Raw genomic sequence first — 20994 nt, 5'->3', positions numbered from 1 at the left:
GATAAGGTAAGTAACTTGTTCTTCTGCTGTCACGTGCCCGTTGTTGGGAAAGATTTCTCTTTTTGCAACTTTACCTCAATAGTTTTTATGTACCCCCATTCTTGTTGCTCTGTTTGTAAATCTGTTCTGACTTTTTGAAGGGACATAAAGCCTTCAGCTTCCCATCCCTTGCCTTTTGCTCATTGTTATGGACAAACTGATCACTTCTTCAGACTATCATTACTGGGAAACTGTTTCTCATTTTGAATGCTGGTACTTTTTAACATTTCACACATCACCTTACAGTGCAGTGCAATGGGGATACTTTTGTGTCACCCTAGATTTTTATATTTGGGATCTTTGTTTTTATATGTGCCTAAAGACAAGTTGGTGGCAGCAGATACATTTTTACCATTTTTGCATTATTTTCAGTTCACACATTCACATTTACTGTGTATGGCTACTAAACATGGTTAGTGCCCTAAAATGGCTGTGCCACAAGATTTTCACTTGTTCTTTGTGGATATTGTTGTTTGCCCTTCATCCTGCTTTGCCAGTTAGGAGATTCCTTATACGGTCATGCACTTGCCCGATAAGGCTGCTGCATTTGCAGGCTAGTGATGCCTTTGTATGTGTGGCCCAGGAAGGGGGTGGGACTGTCTACAGTCTAGTCCCACTCCACATCCGTGGTGCAAAAAAGTCTAAGTGTGGGGCAAATACGAAACCAGTAGCTGTCCCTTATAGGACAACTACTGGATATTTGAATGGTGCATATGCTAACCATTGGTGGGCTTGGACTTACTTTCATCTTGGATTTTGGATAAGAGGATGACCTCTGCAGCCACTTCAGCACATCATTCTTGGAGCCAAGAATCCCTCGAAGAAACACAGCCTGCTAAAGATCTGATGGCCACTCCTTGATTGGCTCAGCATCCGTTCCTGTGTCCCACAAGGGTGAAGCCCAGTTGGAACTACCTGGTCTCCAAAGGCCATTTAGTCTCAATGCCTTCTCCAGGATCCTGCCTTCTGACGAGTCCCTGTACTGCCCTGTGGACTGACTCGCTCTCTTGTGGACTACCTCGCCAGAAGTGTTGCTGTTCCTCATACAAGTTGCATTCTCCCCGAATTTCAATGTCCCAGGATGAATGGATACTGTCCAGGAGCAGCTTTTGTGACCATGAGTGGATGATGCCCGTCGTCGCCTGTGTGTGGAGATAGTCTCCTGAGGTCACCTTTCTCCAACCTGTGAAGTATCCTGAAGAGGTCTGCATCAGAATTTCTTAGATTTCTTCATCGCCAGAGGCCACGCAAGCCCAGAATGTGGAAGTACTGCGGAGCTGCTGCAGAGCAGGGGAAGCTCGGAGAAGAGTCCCACGAACAAGCATAGTAGCCGCCACAGACCTGCCAACCATGCAGCCTGTAGAAAGAGGTGTGCAGGTAGTCGGGACGATGGTGGAGGCTCAAACAAGTTGTGTCACAGTTTGGAAAGCAGCGTCAGGGACCCCAATACAAGTTAAGGAAAGCAAAGACGTACAAGGAGCGGTACTATGGCTTGGCAGGAGAGTGAACCAAGCTTTTGGAAAGCCAAACTAAGGTCGGATTGGCAAATGTTGGCCTTGCACCCAAATAAAGAGAACTGGGACTTGTTGAAAATTCTTAGTGCTTTGCAGGATAGTGAACCAAGCCTGTATCACCACTACAGCCTGGGAAGCTTCCAGGCCAATCTTCTTTGTCGCAGTGCCTGGTGACAGGGAACCAGATCTGCCCACCAGGGTCAAGGACCGACAACAGCCTGGAAGCCTCCAGGCAAATCTTCTTCATCTGAGTACCTGGTGAGAGGGAACCAGGTCTTCCCACCAGGGTTAAGTACCCACCATAGCCTGAGAAGCCTCCAGGCCATACTCCTACGTCCCGCCCCTTTCCTCCATACTGTATGGGCGTCCCTCGCTAGGAACGGGAGACTGAGCCTTTTTCACCAGAAAAACCATCTTCCCCTTAAAATTTAGATGCACACGTAGGTGCGGTACTGGGAGAATGCACTCCCCTGACTCTGCCAACTGGCGCCACTCCACAGTCCTCTTTTCCACGTCAATGGGAACTGACTGCTTTCACCAGCGCTCCTGGGTTAGGCCTCCAGCCTTGTAATTCCACGCGCTCTTCCCCGGAGAAGTATCTGTTCTGTGCGCTGGGGCCACGCTCCTCCCCGGCACATGTCGACGGCAGCAGGCTTCAGCAGGTGTCGAGCCTGCAAGGGTCCCTTCCCAATGTCCGACCCCCGCACACTCTGCCTCCGGTGCCTTGGGCCAGACCACGGCTGGGATGGCTGTACCGTGTGCAAAGCCTTGACTCCGTGCACGCACAAGGATCGACTAGCCAGGTGGCTGGAGCTCTTCAGAAGGTCACCTCCAGAGGACCTTAAAGCATTTGTGAAACAGAAGACCAGGCCCAAGGTAGGTGCCCTGTTCTCCTCCGCACCCCGGAATGGTGACTACTTCCCTGGGAGGCGCCCAAGCGGGAGGGACTCCTCAGGTGCTAAAACCAGCGGGAATACCGAGGCTGCTCCAGCTACCGGCCCACGGGGTCGCAAGATCCTACCGGTGCTACCACTGAGGGGCCGCAAGGCTCGATTACCAGGTCCCAACATGAGGGGCTACGCCCTAATACCGGACCCATGTCTTAGGGGGCACCTGCATGCAGCACTACCAGCACCATGGCCGAGGGCACTCTGCCTGCCAGGGCTCGACCTGAGGTCCAGGGAAGGTCGCAACCACCACCGCTCAGCTTACTGGTGGAGGCCAGTCCCAGCTCAGCAAGTACCATTACTCGGGAATGTGGCGCGGAGCAAAACAAAATAGCAGATGGGCAAGACAAAATGGCGGCTCACCCGGACCCTTTCCCTTCGGAGATCAGACAGGGGAGCGCGCTTCCAGGTGGGATTGGACAATGCCTGTCACCTTGTCCACATCCTATCCCTCCACTTCGCAGGGCAGATACACATCGCCCAATTTAGCAAGACAGGGCAAGCCCAGGATACAGCATCTTCAAGGCCCCTACCCTTATGCCTATCCTTTCAGTCACACCTCCGGCTTATGAAGAAAGGTTCTTTGAGAAGTTCCTCGCCCTCATGAGATCACCACAGATGGGTGCCATCCTCAGGGACATGCTCCTTCCTGTACAGCCAGAAGCACCCACAGCAGTACCACCCCTGGGTTCAGCTCAGCCCCTGGCTTCCATGCCTGTACCAATCCCGGCAGCTCTGGCTCGGCCCCCTCAGCAGCCTCCAGCACTGATCATCAGCACACCATAGCTGCCTGCGCCCAGCACTCTTCCGGATCCGGAGGGGTCAACAGTGGACACAAACGAGGAGAAGGACCCAGACACCCCATCGTCAGCCAAAGCTTTTCATGAGTGACTGGTGGGCCTGGCTGAGTACCTAGGAATCCTGCAGCCACAGGTGGAACAACCGTAGTCGGGGAGTACTGGCTGAAGTTCTTGCGCTATGTCCTCCTACTAGAACTGGAATTCCACTTCAGAAGGATGTTGAAGCATTAGCCAAAAAAGGTTGGCTCAAGCCACACTCTACCCAGCCTACCAACATACGTCTCGATGCAAAGTACAGGCAAAGGGAAGGGACACCCTCCTATTGTCGGCGCACCTCCAACTGCGCTCCTCGGTGATAGTGGCAGCATCACTATACTCTAAGCCACAATCCTCCTCGGCAGCTGCATTCCTGGGCGTAGGAGGAAAAGCTCTTGGAGCATTCGGGAAGAAAATGTACTCTAACGCCCCTCTCTATCTGTGCCAGGCTAACGTTGACACCATGTTGGCGGCTGTCAACCAGAAGCTGTGATGGGAAATTGCAGATTTCCTTCCTGAGCTCGCCACCCACAGCCTGGCTTGCTTCAAGGCTGGGCTGGCGGAGCCCAAAATCGTGGCACAAGATACAATGGAGTCCACGGTGACCCACATTGACATATCGGGCCAAGCCATTTGTATTGCCATGGACATGAGAAGGATGGCTTGGCTCAAGGTGACAAAATTCAACCCAGGCGTGCAGAAGTGCATACTAGACCTGCCTTTCGAGGGGGGCGATCTGTTCCATTCAACAACAGTTGAGGTACTGGATAAAAAAAGAATAGCTCCCAGACAGCGAAATCTTTATCTATTCTTACTAAGTCCACACCCAACCCCTACAGCCAAACGCACCCGCGCTTGGACAAAAGTCTGTTCTTCGGAGGCTTTAGGGGCTTCTAGGAGAGATGGCCCAGTCAACCGGACAGATCCCCCAGCCAACACAGGACAAGGCTACTAACAAGGGTTTTTTTCCAGCCCCCCCCGGCCTCAGCCCCAGCCTCAGAGGGGAAGAAGTTGTGACAGGCTCATCTGGATCCACGAGTCTCCAGTGGGGCCAGGCTTGCCCTTCACGTACACTGCTTGGCAGACAAAGTGCACAGACCCATCGATCCTCTCTTTGGTATCCACAGACATCCGGCCCCCGATTCTTCTTCCTCCTCCTCCTCCTCCTCCTTCCTCCCCTCCGCTCCCGCAGATTGGTACTGCAACTCTGCTGGCGGAAATCCGCTCGCTCGCAGCGAGCCAGGCAATGGAGGAAGCACCAGCCTCGCAGCAGGGCCTGGGCTTCTATTCACGAATTTTCAACATTTTCAAAAAGAGCCAGGCTGCTCTGAGAGTTGTCCTGGACCTTTCCTCCTTGAACCTTTCCCTTCCCCTCCAAAAGTTCAAGATGGTTACCCAGCCTTCATAGCGGAGACACAAAGTGTGTGGGAGACTGGATGTGCTCCCTGGATCTGAAGGATGCCTCCCTACACGTCCCGATCTGGGAACCCCATCGGTCCTTCCTGAGGTTCAGGATCAAGTGTTTTCACTTTCAATACGGGGTTCTGCCCTTTGGACTCATTTCGGCCCTAGGGTCTTTACAAGGCTAATGAACGCAGTGGCAGCCCTCCTCGGGGCACAGGGCCATCACATTTATCCATATCTAGATGACTGGCTAGTCAGGGCTAGATGTCCGGAGGAGGTCCAGCACACAGCCTCTGCCCTCATGGATACACTATAGGACCTGGGATTTTCTATCAATCTCAAAAAGTCACACTTGTTGCCCACACAGAGTCTGACCTTCCTGGGCCTTATATGGGACACAAGGTATGAGGGGATCTTCCCATCAGTGGACAAGATCGTAGCTTTCAAGAGGGCCACCGTACATTTTCTCAGCAGAGCAATGACCTCGGCGTGGTGGTACCAACACCTGTTGGGAGTCATGGCCGCATGTCTCCTCGCAGTGCCTCATACGAGGCTCAAAATGAGGATGCTGCAGCTGCACTTCTCAGCCTCCTGGAATCAGGAGAAGGGATCTCATGCGGAGCAGGTCAGCATTTCACAACATTTCCACCAGCATCTAGTCTGGTGGGGTACCACAACATCTCCACCATGATCTAGTCTGGTCACGGGTACAGACATCAACCTGGGGATAGGCAGGCCCTTCCAGCAGCCGGCACCTCAGGTCACCATTAACACAGACTCATCCCTAGATGGGGGCCACCCTGGACCACCACAGTGTCCATGGAGTAACAAAAAAACATCTACTGGCTTGAGATGGCTATCTGGCTTGCCCTGAAGGCCTTCCTTCCCATGGCCACTGGTAAATCTATTCTCATTCAGGCAGGGTGGCACCAGGTCTCCTCCCCTCTGCAGACTGTCGATCGACATTTGGGAGTGGGCTCTGGTGAACAATATGCACTTGTCGCACTCCACCTTCCCCGGGGAGTCCAACCTAGAGATGGACAGGTGCAGCAGGCTGGTCTCTGTAACGCTCACCTTGTATCCACAGGGACGCCACTCGACTGGTCAGGGATGCTTCTGGGAACACTGCACCTTCTCCGGAGTTCGTGCTGCCAGGGGTCAGTTCTAGAAGACAGAGGTGGATTTAGCTACAACTCCTTCGCTCGAGATCCACCTCCCTGTGTTCCACTTGCGGTTCCCCTTGGGACTTCTCTCACCTTGGTTTTCGTTAAACCGCGCTCTCCGTCCTGCCGTTCTGGGCACGGGCACGTTGTCACTGGACCCAGTTCTGCCGAGTTACTTCACTGGCGTGGGCCTGGAGTCCAAACCGGCTGCGACTCCACTTTTAGGTAAGTCTTTCCTATTAAGAATAAATGTCTGTAATTGTAGTCGCTCCGAATAACCTTCTCCTTCTTTCTTGCAGGTGCTGAAGGGATGATGGTGGAAACGAGCTGATATTGGTGGCAGAGTTCGGGAAGGGTAAGGATGGGAAAGCGCTGCGCAGAGAGCGTCCTTACAAGTTGTATAACCTGTTCTGCTGTTCCTTGCAGGTCGTGGGAGGAATCCTGGAAGAAGTGATCAACCAGAACCAGTCGCCAGTGGATGATGTTCGAGAGGCGATAGCCTTCCAGAAGGGTTTGGGTAAGTAAGCTTACTTGATGTCTTTATTCTCGTCGTCCTTCCCAGGGATGTTGCTGGAGGAAGATAAAGATGTCCAAGAAGACTCCGGATGGATGGAGGAGCTGAAGCTGGGCAGGTTAGGATGGCTGAGGTTCTTCGTCTTCTCTCGCCCGTGCAGGCCAAGGTGCCGAGTAGGACCCAGTGAACGTCACGCTGCTAGAGCAGAATAACGCGAAGCGTGTGCCTCGAGTTGGGCGTGGTTTAAATACCCAGCAGGTATCCCAGGTGCCTTTGGGGCGGGCCCCGCCGTGGATGCTAGACTGGTGGTTGCAGTTCCCCATTGGTCCTTGTGGGGGCTGCCATGTTAGTCATTGAAACCCACACCTGCCATGTGAGCCTGATGCCAACGGTGCCAGGACTGACTCCAAGGGAAAATACTGTGGCGAGGGCCAGAGAGCCCGAGTTCCTTGGCCTGAGGCTAAGGTTGTGACAGCCTCGGACAACTACAAATGGCAATTGAACGAGGAGGTCCTTCAGGCTATCTTCGCCAGGTGAGGTTATACGCAGGTGGACCTCTTCACCACCAGTACCAACGGGAGATGCCCCAGTTCGCCTCCTGGCTGGGGCAAGGCAGGGGTTTGTTAGGCGACGCAATGCAGATCCCGTGGAACAACATGAATGTGTATGCATTCCCCCTCTCCCCCACTACCCTGGTGCAAGGGTCATCTGCAGGGTCAAGGAGTTGAAGGGCCTTCGGCTCATCCTGATAGCACCATGGTGGCCTGCAAGACCCTGGTTCTCGGAACTTCTCAGTCTGTCGGATCAGCGCCTGGTGAGCCCAGCACACCCACTCTCCCAGCAAGGGGGCACAGTAGTTCACCATGCCCAGCAGAAGTTGGCCCTCACAGCATGGTTCCTGAACAAGTTACCCTAAAGCATCTGCACCTCTCATAGGCTAACCTGGCTATCATACAAGAGGCTAGGAGCAACGCTACCAGGAGCCAATACAAAAGCAAGTGAACCAGGTTCAATCACTGAGCCGAGTCAAAGGAAATTGATCCATTGACTTGCTTGTTGGACAACGTTCTATCCTTCTGAGCGCACCTCGCTCTTTCCGGGGTGCAGGTAGACACATGCCGCACGTATCTTGCAGCCATTGGGGCATACAAGAACTCTAGCGAGGAGGTCTTTTCATCCTCGAATCCGGTAGTTAGGAGGCACTTGGCGGGTCTGACTAGACTGGATCCACCCATCAAAGAACCCACAACCGTTGTGGGACCTTAATGTGGTCCTGGGCGGCTTGGGCACCGTGACGCATAACCCATTTGAACCTATGGCGTCTGGAGACATCTGGCTAGTTACCATCAGGATGGCCCTGCTAGTGGGCCTTACCTTGGCACGCCGAATCAGCGAAATCCATGTGCTGGTGGCTTCAGAGCCATATACTACATTTTACAAGAACAAGGTGGTGCTCAGAACACACCCTGCATTTCTACCTAAGGTCCTTTTTTTCACCTGAATGAGGAGATAGTATTACGGACATTCTTTGCGGACCCTAAGGATGAGGTTCAGAGGGTATTGCACTGTCTGGATGTCAGACGTGCGCTAAGATTTTACCAGGATAGAACCAAGAACTCCCGTAAATCGGACTCCCTCTTCATCACCTTTGGGGGATCAAAACCAGGCTGTCAGGCCTCCAAGGCTTCCAAAGCAAGGTGGATGGTTATGGCCATCAAAGATGCGTATGAGGGGCAGCACACGCCATTGCCAGCAAACCTGCATTCCCACGCCATCGGAGCTAAGGCCACGGCGGTAACTTTCCAAAGACACGTTCTGTGGCAGGTTATCAGCAAAACGGCTACGTGTGCTACTCCCTCAGCCTTCTGCAAGCACTACTGCTTGGATGCCATTACCAGATCAGACGTGGCATTTGTCCAGGCGGTGTTGAGTAACTTGTTTTCTTAAGAGGGGCAACTCTCCACACGGGGGCTACATTCAGTGAAAGAACAAATAAGTTCCCAGTGTGGGAACTACCGTCCCCTGCACACTGTCGGAGAGCTCAAAATGTTTTGAGTCCAAGGGATTTAGCTACATTTTATGTATTTGTTTCAATGTATTTTTCCATTATAACATTCATATCAAAGAACAATATTTACATACATAGATGCGTATTAGATAAACTGACAATTGGTATTCTTGTAAAATAATTTATTTTTGTGGCCCAATGCGTTTTGAGACACTCTTCTTCAGGGGCATATGAATAGTTTTCAAACAATATCTGGAAAGAATATTACATGAAAAACATTAATGTTTCAAAAATCGCCTACAGCATGTTTATTCACAGTGTAACAACATTTTTATACAATAGAGTCAACCTCTAGTATGTACATATATCCACAATCTTACATTTTAAGATTAAGTTTTAACATGGTAATCCCTAGCTGGGTTTGCTTTCAGAAAAAGCCTTATGTAAATTGATAATCCTTGTAGTGCCATTTTAATCGCCCATACAGTATGGATGAATTTAGACAAGACGTATGAGTAATAATACGTTACTCACCATAGTGACTAACATACTTCTAGTCCATAATCCCCTTTCCTCCATATGTCCCTTCGTCCTCCCCCCTAATAGAACTGGTGTCATTATGCAATGTTAATATTTTCGACACATCAAAGGGGACTGAGGAGTTGCACTTGTGCGCAGAGTCAGGGGAGCGCATGCTCCCAGGGCCGTGCCACTGCGCACATCTAACTTTAAAGGGGACGACAGCTAGCATGTGAAGGCTCTGTTATCAACAAGAAATATGGCAAATTTTCGCTGCAACCAGTACTAAATTGTTTACAATCAGAAAGTAGTCCCAGCCTTAATATTTGGAGCTGAGTGCGCACTGGGTTGTGCACACGAATTATGGTCCACAATGGAAAATATATTCTGGACAAAAGTCTTGCAAATTCCAAAAGGAACGGCAACTGCGTGCGTCCGATACGAGCTAGAGCTTCTATCCCTCAATGCACAAATTTGTTGGAACACAATAGCCCTATATCGCAAAATCACAATGGACGGCGCCGCTCCCCAATTTGCAATCTTGCTTCAACCAGGAAACGGCAACACAGGAAGCCTACTATCTCTGTGGTCTAGACGTTGTGAAAGCATACTAAACAACTTGGAAACCAATTGCGTAACCCTACATAACAACCCTGACTCAGCCAAAAATAAACTTTGGAAGCTTGACTGGATCATAACGGAAGAGCAAAGGTCAAGCCAAAAACTAATGAAGGACGTTCCATGTGAAGCCAGAAGGGTCAATGAATGTGTAAATGTGGTAGAGCACTTTCCAGCTTCTCACCACAGAACTACATTTCTGCACTTTCGATGAAACGCCTTCAAAACCAAGGAAAGACTGAGCACATGGACTAAAAACCGCAATCGAGACACAAAATGTAGATTTTGTAACCAACACGAGAAAACTCTAAAACATCTGGTCCTATTTTGCACTGCCATTCGACCACATAGGACAAAACGACTGGTGTCAATCATTGAAACCCAACTAACACTGAGTAGTGAAGAATGGTGACAAATTATGTTTAGTGGGCATAACAAAAAATGAATGTATGCCTTAATGTTTTTCCTAGAAGATTTAAAAGACTTATTATCCACCACAAGTTGTGGATTTGAATGATTAAATCACCTGACATTATCCCTTCTTGAAACAAAGACTACAGAACTCGAAGGCAGGCCTCTGGAACTTGAGGACATTATGACTGGACACCTGATGATGGAAAATCATAAATGGAAAATCACAAATGAAAATGTTACACGTTGATCTTTTCCATTTGTTTCTTTTTTTTGTGTATTTTGTAATTTTTCTTTTTTTAAGGTTTGTACAAACCGAATAAAAAGAAAAAAGAAAAAAAAAAGAAAGGGGAAGATGATTTTTCTGGTGAAAAAGGCTGCGTCTCCTGTCCCTAGCAAGGGACACCCGTACAGTATGGAGGAAAGGGTACTGTGGACTAGGAGTAAGTTGGTCACTACAGTGCGTAACTTATAATGTCTTCTTCATCATCGCCATGCCTGGTGATGGGGAACCAAGTCTACACAGCATGGTCAGTGGCCCAGTACAGCATGGGAGACATCCAGGCTCCTCTTCTTAGTCATAGTACCTGGTGAGAGGGAACCAAGGCTGCCAACCAGGGTCTGGGACCCCAGTTAACTATATTGTAAGTCTGGGAAGGGCTGGGGGAAGGGAGACATCCCCCCACCAACTGTTGAACATATTTGTAAGCATGAGAAAGGGAGACAGTTCACCAACAGTTGAAGAGTAGTTGAGACCACAGAGGGAAAACTACAAAGCTAAGAACTGCCTTTTGTCCAGTGGAAGGGAGTCATTCTTTTGGTCCAAGAAGACATCACTTTGATATACTTAGCTTAGAGTGTAAGGGACAGATTTAGTATTTTGACACTGGACATTGGGACTTTTACTTTGCACATTCCGACACTGGTTATTTCAGTTAAGGCAGGGAAACCTCTCTTAGAGTTAGGACATGATAGGGTTTTCTTTTCCGTTTTATCTTCTAATGAAGGTTTATAGCCAAAACTATGACCCCTCCATGCCAGGGGATTCTGCACCCTTATAGATCTTAAGTAAAATTACCAAGAACAAAGTGGTTTTATCAACACACCCTAGATTTTAGCCAAAATACATTTTTAAGTTCCATGTCAATCGGTCCATAGACAGGCAACTTTTTGCCAAAATCCACAGAACAGGGGTAAAATGGCACTTCGTACAATAGATCTAAGAAACTGTTGTGTACTAAATTCATAAAACAAAGACTACCTGGAAGTCTGATCAATTCTTTGTTTCAATGGCCGCAGGAAGAGAAGGAGACCCAGTCACTAAAGCTAGTATTGCATGATGAATTGTCAGTGCAGACATCAGAGTTACATGTTCAATAAATCTCTTTCTTTTAAACCAAAAGCACACTCAACACGTAGTAAAGGCAACAATCGCGTTCAATGGTAATGTACCCTTGTAAGCAATTTATAAAGCGGGTACATGGAGCACTGAGCACACATTCACACAGCATTATTGTGTACATACTGGAGCACAAATGCAATTAACAAGTAGGACAAGCAGTTTTAAAACATGCATTTGTATTTGTCCTTTCAGCTCCCCTGCCACCTTCTTTAGATACCGCTTGCTAATTATGCATAGCATGTGACTCTAAGCCGATTCACAAGCCCCAGAAGACGAGCATTACCATGCAATCGTCATTCTGTGGCTTGCATATGCTTAGAATCACCTGCACCCAGCCATCCTCGCATTGTGGGAGCTATAGGCACAGTTCAGAATAGAAATACCTGTTCTCCAGCATGGGGTCTGGCATGGATTCACATGCTCATGAATATTCCCCGTCGTCAGGCTGGGAATCTTCGGTATAGAAAAAAAAATCAGTATCAGTTTCGTTTCTGATCTGTCTTTCTTAGTAGTAACCAATCATTGGTCTCTGGGTCATACTGCCCCCACACCAATGACTGCCCTCTCCCTAAGCCCCGCCTCTGGCAGCCATCCTCAGATTTTTACCGCAAGTTCAAGTGTTGGGAGTCCTCGTGCTGTAGCTCTCGAGCTTTTGCTGCGTTTTTGCGCTTTTTTCAGGAGATTTTTCTCATTTTTCAGTTAAATAGAGCCTCAAGCTCCACCGTTTCTACATCCGACCAACAGGGATCCGTTTCAGAGTTTTCTACGCCCCTCAAGGGTGAAGATTTCATCGAGTTACGCTTTTGGAGGATTCCAGAAGTTCCGAGGCCTACCCCGGACATGGCCCAGGAGAAAGGAAGCTTGACGCCCGGGAAGCTGTTCAGTACCTGCCCTGGATGCCAGCTTCAGAATGTTTTCAAGGAGGACGAGCATTCGTTTTGCCTCTACTGTCTCCATGAGGACAAGACGCACACGGAGAAGGAATGCGCGTTTTGTGGGAAGATGTCGGACCGGACCATGAAGGATCGCCACCTCCGTCTCGCCAACTGGCTGGAAGGGAAGAGCCCGTCGGGCGAGAAGAAGAAAAAAGTCAGAGCGGTCTTCTAAGTCCTGTGAGGGCGCCCCGGCGACGGGGGCCCAACAAAAGGCTAAGCACCGCGAGTCCGCGGGCACCGGGAGCACCGAACGGTCGGGCTCCTTGGCTGCCAGGCAGGGCGCATCCTCCCCGGCGCCATCAACCAAGAGCCAACGCTCTGGCTCGGGTAAGAGGAAGTCCGAGAACCCGGCGAAGCTTCTGGAGAGGCCCCTGTCGATCTCGAAGATTCTGGCAGAGGGGGAGCGAGGCTCGGACCCGCCCCCCAAGGTGAAGGCCCCAGGCGTCCAGAAGGTGACGATGGCCTTAATTCACCCTGCTAAGACCTCGATTGAGGATGTCGCAGCGGCCCTGGTTCAGCCTGTGGAGGCTACACCAGTGGAGGTGCCCTCAGGACCCAGAGTCTCCCTACCACCGCGGAGGGAGTCGTCTTTCAGGCCCATTGAGAAGACCCCCACGAAGTCCTCGTTGGAAAAGGTGGGGGAGGGGCTTGTGGCCATCGTGGATACGGACACGACCTCTGAAGAAGAGCTCATCGAAGTCGTGGAAGAGGCCCAGCCCATCGGGAGGGATCGCGACGACAAGAGCGACGGGGTCGCCGACAAGGCTCCTCAAGAGCCCTCGCACCCGTCGCTTCTGGCGCTGCAGGACACTTCGGCGGCCATTTTGTCAGCGATTCAGTCCTTATGTTCGGAGATAAGGACAAGGTTGGCCCTCCCCCCGACGGAGGTACCTGAGCCAGACCCGACGTGGGAACCGGAGCCAGGACATTCGGAAAGTCCACCGCATAAGAGGAGGAGGACGCATCCTACGCCACCTCTGCGGCCTGCTCTGCCTTCCCCCCGGTCTACTACCCACAGGGATGATACAGGCACAGACACGGCTACGACAGGTACAGATGACGACGGAGGCGACGACGGGACATGTCCCCTGTCGTCCCCTGTCGCCCCCTGCTCGGGCGTCCCCGCCCGACGAGATTGGATCCTTTCATGCCATGATTTCCAGGGCATCCGAGCTCTTCCAGCTCTGCCCAGACGAGGAGAAGAAGGAAGGGTTCCTTTACCAACGGCGCGAGGCTAAAAGGAAGACGGTCCTCGCCTTACCGCTTCTTGATGACATCTGGGATAAGGGGCTCGCCCTCCTCAAGAACCCTGCCACGGCGCCGGCAAAGAGGGACCGGTACGAGAAGAAGTACCGGGTCCCCGACGCTGCCCCCTTGTGCCTTCGGGCGCAACCTACCCTGGATTCGGTCGTCTCGGCGGCAGCAAAGAGGAAAGCTGGGGGGGCATCGGCCTCGACATCAACTTCCCCGCCGGACGGCGAGGGCAGGAAGTTGGACACGATGGGACAGCGGATAATCTCATCCGCAGCGACGACTATCAAGACGGCCAACGCCCTGGCTATCGTAGCCCGCTACGACAGGGAGTTGTGGTTCAAAATCGCCCCTCTGTTGGACTTCCTTCCGGACGCCAAAAGGGCTGAGGCCCTTGAAATCCTACAGGAGGGTGAGATTGCTTCGGACCACGCCATCACGGTGGCAACGGACATCGCCGACACCGGTTTCTGTCAGTTGGGCAACAGCGTTTGCTTGAGACGACGAGGATGGCTCAAGGCCACGGATTTCCGCCAGGACATACAAACCAAGGTTTTGGACATGCCCTTCGACGGGAACAACCTGTTTGGGTAGGCGGTTGATGAGTCCCTTCAGGCCATCAAGACAGACACAGAGACTGCCCGGGCAGTGGGAGTGCTCCAACGACGACGGCCGTCCTTTCGGAGCTCAGGAGGCAGACAAGGTGCCTCCAAGGGATCCGGCGGTGGCTCCTCCACGTACCGCCAAGCGGCAAGATCTTCGTCCCAGGAAGCCTACAGGGGACGCGGCAAGTCAGGTGGTGCCCGTCGTCGTCGACAGGGAGGTCAAGGAGGCAAGGCGTCCTCCAAACAAGATTGAACCGACTGTGGGGTCGGGCCCCCGCCGAAGCACCCCGGTGGGAGGCCGGCTGGCGAGGTTCGTCAGCGTGTGGGAGTCCATCTCCACCGACCGTTGGGTGCTGGACGCCCTGGCCCAAAGGCACGCCCTCGAGTTTCAGAAGAAGTGCCCTTGCGTTCTACCCGTGGCCAGGAAGGAAAATCACGTCCCTCAACTACTGTTGGAAGTAAGGGCGATGCTCAAGAAGGGTGCCATCGAGCTCGTCCCAAAGAGGCTTCGGGGCTCCGGAGTTTACTCAAGGTACTTCCTCGCAAAAAAGAAGACAGGAGGATGGCACCCCATCCTGGACCTACGACGACTGAACAAGTACATCAAGGCACAGAAGTTCTGTATGGTCACCCTCCAGCACGTGCTGGGACAGCTGGAGGAGGGCGATTTCCTGTCGTCGTTGGACTTGGAGGATGCGTACTTCCACATCCCCATTCTAAAAAGACACCGAAAGTTCCTCAGCTTCGTGGTCCAATTGCGGCACTACCAGTTCAAAGCCCTCCCGTTCGGATTGAAGTCGGCACCCAGGGTGTTCACCAAGTGCCTCGCACCGGTGGCAGCGCGGCTGCGCTTATAGGGGATCCACGTCTACCCTTACCTGGACGCCTGGCTCATCCGGGCAAGGACAAGGGAGCTCGCCGTGGAGCACACTGCGAAGACCGTCCAGCTGCTCACGGACCTGGGATTCTCCATCAACTTTCCAAAATCCCACCTGGTTCTGTCGCAAGTCGCCCTGTTTCTGGGAGCCAATCTCGACACAGTGGCGCGGCTGGCCTCGCCGTCGGAGGAAAGGACCAGGACCATTCTGGGCAAGGTGCAGCGTCTGCTGGCCACGGACATGGCCAGGGTAAGATCTATCAAATCCCTCCTCGGGATGATGTCCTCCTGCATTTATCTGGTGCGCCTTTGCAGGCTTCGGATGCGCCCCTTACGAGAGTTCCTCGACGCCCACTGGGTCCAGTCGACGGGCAGCTTCGAGGACAGGATCCCTCAACGAGACGTTCCGTCAGGCGATCCGGTGGTGGGGTACCCGCTCCCATCTGTCGGTGGGCACGGACTTTCAGACCCCAGCTCACCAGGTGACGGTGACGACAGACGCCTCCCTGGAAGGTTGGGGAGCGCACTCCGGAGATCTTCACGTGAGAGGCCTTTGGCTCCCGGAGGAGAAGTCTCTCCACATCAACAACTTGGAGCTCCGCGCGGTGTTCTGGGCCCTCAGATCCTTTCTTCCGTCCCTCAAGGGCAAGGTGGTGAGGATCTTCACCGACAACACCACTACGATGTTCTACATCCGGAAGCAGGGCGGAACCAGGTCCCCTGCCCTATCCAAGGAAGCCCAGGATCTGTGGCATTGGGCCGTCGCCCAGGGGATGGTTCTGGTGCCTCTTCATCTGGCAGGAATAAAAAACACGATCGCCGACTCACTCAGCAGGGAGCTGCGCTCGTGCCACGAGTGGGAACTACGCCAGGATCAAGTGGATCGACTCTTCCGACGATGGGGCGAACCCCAAATTGATCTCTTCGCGACGGCGACGAATTCCAAGTGCCGGAGGTTCGCCAGCAGGTTCCCCCAGCCGAGGAGCATGGGTGATGCTTTCTCGTTCCCCTGGGACGGCCTATTTCTTTATGAGTTCCCTCCACTGCCGTTGCTGCTCCAGCTCATCAACCAGCTCAAGAGGTCCCGGTGCAGGATGATCCTCGTCGCACCAGCGTGGCTGAGACAGATCTGGTTCCCGGACCTTCTGGACTTGTCAAAATCCCCACCAGTCAAGCTGCCGACGGACGCAGACCTTCTCTCCAGAGAAGGAGGCGCCATTCTTCACCACAACCCGGAGTCGCTGAACTTGCAGGCCTGGCTCCTGCAGCACTAGAGTTTGGAGGGTACGACATCCCGGCCGACTGCAGAGTGGTTCTCGCAAAGGCCAGGGCGTTCTCAACTCTCAAGTGCTACGGACATAAATGGAAGAGGTTCTCTGTCTGGTGCCGTGCACAGAAGATTAACCCTCTGCGGATTACGGCCCCTCAAGTACTGCCGTACCTACTGTCGCTGGCCAAAGCTGGACTGGCTCACGCCTCCATCAAAATACATCTGGCTGCAATCTCCCGATATACCAGGACTACGGGACGGGCGTCCTTGTGGTCTCATCGCCTGGTGAAAGAATTCATGAAGGGACTATTCCGATCATTCCTGCCGGTGAAGGCTCCTGCCCCGGCGTGGGAGCTCAATGTGGTGCTGACCAGGCTCATGTGGGCCCTATTCGAGCCTATGCATTCGGCGCCTTTGAAGTTCCTGTCATGGAAGACCGCTTTCCTCGTGGCCATCACCTTTGCACGACGAGTGGGAGAGATCCAGGCCCTATCTTGCAAGCCACCATACTTGACTTTTCATGACACGAGGGTGGTGCTGAGGACACACCCCTCCTTTATGCCCAAGGTGCCGTCGGACTTCCACCTCAACGAGCCCTTGGTGTTGCCAGTTTTTTTCCCGTCGCCTTCGTCGCCAGCCGAGAAGACTTTGCACTCACTGGATGTAGCTAGAGCGCTGAAGTTCTACGTGGACTGCACAAAGAGTTTTCGGAAGACGTCACAGCTGTTTGTGAACTTTGGGACTGTGAATCAAGGGAAGGCTCTCTCGAAGACTTCCATTTCCAGATGGTTCTCCGGCTGCATCATGCACTGTCACCGGTTGGCAAACCGACCGCTGCCCGGCCGTCCGAGAGCCCATTCGACCAGAGCGATCGCTGCTACCACGCGTTCCTGTCTGGTGTGCCCCTGCTGGACATCTGCAGGGCTGCGACGTGGAGGTCGACGCACACCTTCACAAGATTCTACTGCGTCGATCGGGACTCCAGGGAGGAGTCCAGGGTCGGCCAAGCAGTGCTGCGCAACCTGTTCGCCTAAGGTGAGCCTGGTGAGGAGGTAAGAGTTGCTTAATGTTGAGTTGTTGTATTGCTTAATGTTGAGCCTGTTGCCACCTCCCGTGGTTGTGCATGTGTGTACTGCTATGTATTGTTTATTCATGAGCATGTGAATCCATGCCAGGCCCCATGCTGGAGAAGGAACAAGTTACTTACCTGTAACTGTTGTTCTCCAGCATGGGTCTGGCATGGATTCACATGCGAACCCTCCAGCCTACCCCTCTGCGGCTCTTCACTTGGTCATACTGCCACTTTACGTGCTACCAAATCTGAGGATGGCTGCCAGAGACGGGGCTTAGGGAGAGGGCAGTCATTGGCTGGGGGCAGTATGACCCAGAGACCAGTGATTGGTTACTACTAAGAAAGACAGATCAGAAACGAAACTGATACTGATTTTTTTCTATACCGAGGATTCCCGGCCTGACGACAGGGAATATTCATGAGCATGTGAATCCATGCCAGACCCATGCTGGAGAACAACAGTTACAGCTAAGTAACTTGTTCCTTCTCATAGCTTGGGACAGAAATGCATTCTGAAGACTTTGTTTTGTGCAGGAGCATGGGTACTTTGGTTTAGGGGATAGTATTACAGGAATGCCCCTGTCGACGCCTTTCGAATTCAAAAACAAGACCAGATGGAATAAATACTCTGCATCAACCACTCGATATCTGCTTGTGCAAAGCGTGCGATTGTAAGCAAATACAGGCCACAGAAAGATGATTACAGGGTAAGTAATGGTTCTTACAGTTCATGCTACCTCAGTTGAGAAATGTCCTGTGCAAAATTAAAAGTAGTTTGTTAAAGCAAAGAATTTAGTTGAATGTTCCAGCACACTAACATTTTGTTTTATCTTTTTTATTGTAGTCAAGATGGAGATTTGTCTGCAGCTAGTGGAGCGCCTCCAGAAAACATGACATTCAAGGAGCGTCAGCGCCTTTTTTCCCAGGGGCAGGATGTGTCCAACAAAGTAAAGGCCTCTAGGAAGTTAATGGAACTGGAAAACGAACTAAACACAAAATAAAGGACACAAACAGTTAAAGGCACCTTATGAAAGCTTTGTGATATATCTTTAAATTAATGAAATGGGGAAAGATATGGGGTGGGGCGGAATGTGTAAAGGGAGGAGTATATTTTTTTTGTAAAGAGTGATTTTATGATTCTTTTATTTCTAAGACTGTTAATTCAGATTTATATACCACGTGATAGTGGGAAAGCAGAATGCTTACTTTACCAAGAGCTTGTGGTTTATACAATTAAAGCACTGTAAAATATATTTTAATTATATGAATCACTGATGGCAATTGTACCTATTTTTTCTTTTAGTTGAATTTTTTCTAAAGGCGCACTCATGATAGTTTTATTGGGACAGACTAAGAAGCTCATGCAATGTTGCGCTTCTTAGACTGTTGCAAGTAAATAAACAAGGTTTGAACTGCTGAGCAGGAATAATGAGCAAGAGCTGCCCAAATGATTGTTGTTGTGTACATAAGATAGCTACTCGAGTAATGCTCTGAATTGTAACATACTGTATACAATGTGTACCATTGGGGGGACAGCAGTCTCAATTTTGGATGGTCGGTCCCACTTGATTCTACTGTATTTATTTGTTTGCCAACATTTCCAATATTAATCATTTAAATGTATAAATGGACCATGAGACAACTGCACATTAAGGACCAGGAGACCATTGTGGATGCTACCAAAAAGTCAAAAGAAAAAAAGTTGGAAAAGAAGTCCAAATACTGTCAATGTCTTTCAAAAAATCTGCCTGCCTGTTTTAAACAACATTCTGAGAGCTTGTGCCGTATCTCAAGTGACAACGAAATTCTGGATTCCTTTGTTCATCTTAATAAGTAAGCAGTATGTGATGACAAGACATATATATATATACTGAAGGATATAGGAGAAAAGTTCTTAAGTCACAACTTTGGTAGACCGAGTTTATTTAAGCACAGCTTTAAGGAAAGGCAAGCAGGCATCATATGTTGGCGCATGAATATCCTCTGCCGAATATACCCTGTGGAGAAAGTATAAGGCACTTCCTAGTCATACGTATTATGTGTTCTAAAGACAGGTTAAGTAGTGCCATGTGCGTCAGTCGAGTGTTTAAGGCAGCTCTGAGTATATATTTATCACTTATACACCCTTATTTAATGTGTTTCCTTTTTTCATTCTATCACTTTTAATTAATCAGCCATACATATGTGGCTGATTTAGGGGCTAAGACCCTCACCAGATTTCTTTTTTCTCATTGTGTGACTTTGACAAGTAAGTAGATTGCTATTCAAAGAGGATTTTCTGTTCTTTTTCACCCAACCTTGAAGTAGGATTTAGCTAATTGTACAATAATTTGTGTATGAAAATAAATACCTTCAGCTATATTTTTTCACACACATCATGCTTAGGCGAATACTGTATGCACATTTCTAAGTACAGAGAGTACACGCTCACTGCCTGAGGAAGAATACCATCTTTAAATTATACAATTGGATGCAAAAGTCACAAATATTGAAGTGTAAATATAATTTTTTTAAATATATTGCAAGATTCCAATTTGACACTCAGTGTGCTTTTGCCATATTGAGTTAAGTATGAAGCAGGGGATTTATAGAGGGCGAACAATTTTTGTGAATTGATATGCATGCTTGCTGTACTGGAATCTGACGCATAAGCAGGCATCTCCCAACTCATCTGCCAAACACTAGCAGCCTTGCAATGAAACTGGCCATTTAATTTAATTGTAATATAGTCACACAAAAACACTATTGTGAGGATGACCTATTCTTGTGCTGCTAGCATCTGGGGGTGGGTAGTAACTTTTTAAGCACTGTGCGCCATTTAGTTTGGTATAAATGTGGCCAATAAGGCTAAGTTTGGAAATGTGGACAGGTGCTTTTCATGATACTTTGGACATGCATCAAAACTGCTGTAGTATTTCACTTGCAACCTATTTTTAATAAACTTTGTATGTATTTAAGTATATGGACTTATCTCCACCTTCTAGAAGGGAAATTCATTATTTCAATCATGCAAATGCTATGTTAGTTTAACAGTTGACATACCTTTGTGAATTGGGCTGCTTTTGTGAACCTTGGATGAAGGAGAAAAGGCAGGAAGATGAATCCATGATAATATAGCACAAATAGTTTAACACAAGTAATGCAACGGAATGCAATCATCATGTATACTGTACAAGTGGTTATGAATCATAATTTAATTCGACAGTTTGAGATTGTACCACTGATTAAATACCTTTTAATGTGTTCTTATTTTCTATCTTTAAAATCTGCAAGGGGATGTCCAATTCTTCTACTGTCTACACCTCTCATGTTCTCTCCCCGGCCCTCTGTACAGCTCTGGCTTCTCGCTTCGCCACTAAAACTCAGGACAATCTGTCCTCGCTCCCCTCTTCCGACCCCCCTCTGGCTGCCTCTCCTGCTCCCCCCTTCTCTTTCTCTCTGACTACACCTGATGAGGTTGGTTTCTAGTCCGATCTATGAAAGTGTTGTCCAAACAGGTGCTCCCCTGCTCCTCCAGACCCATCAAGGACCACATTGACACCCTCGCTCCAGCCTTGGACGATTTCTCCAATCACTATTTTGCCACTGGAACTCTCACCTCTCTCCTCA

General features: G+C 50.2%; 1 protein-coding gene across 12 annotated transcripts in view; it reads left to right on the top strand.

Annotated features, from left to right (window-relative positions):
• AFDN (afadin, adherens junction formation factor) overlaps positions 1–20345 on the top strand; it is a 2107422-nt gene extending 2087077 nt beyond the window's left edge. For all 12 annotated transcript variants that reach the window (XM_069607417.1, XM_069607414.1, XM_069607416.1 and 9 more), the window contains one exon: positions 18230–20345. In XM_069607417.1, coding sequence (XP_069463518.1) covers positions 18230–18386 — 157 coding nt within the window. In that variant the 3' untranslated portion in view covers positions 18387–20345. The remainder of the gene's footprint in view (positions 1–18229) is intronic.
• Positions 20346–20994: the final 649 nt, after the last annotated feature.

Source organism: Ambystoma mexicanum, chromosome 4q (genome assembly GCF_040938575.1).
Source record: "Ambystoma mexicanum isolate Mex_15411 chromosome 4q, UKY_AmexF1_1, whole genome shotgun sequence".
NCBI classification, from domain to species: Eukaryota; Metazoa; Chordata; class Amphibia; order Caudata; family Ambystomatidae; genus Ambystoma; species Ambystoma mexicanum.
Note: the sequence above shows the minus strand (reverse complement) of the source record. Positions and strands in the feature narration are given on the sequence as shown.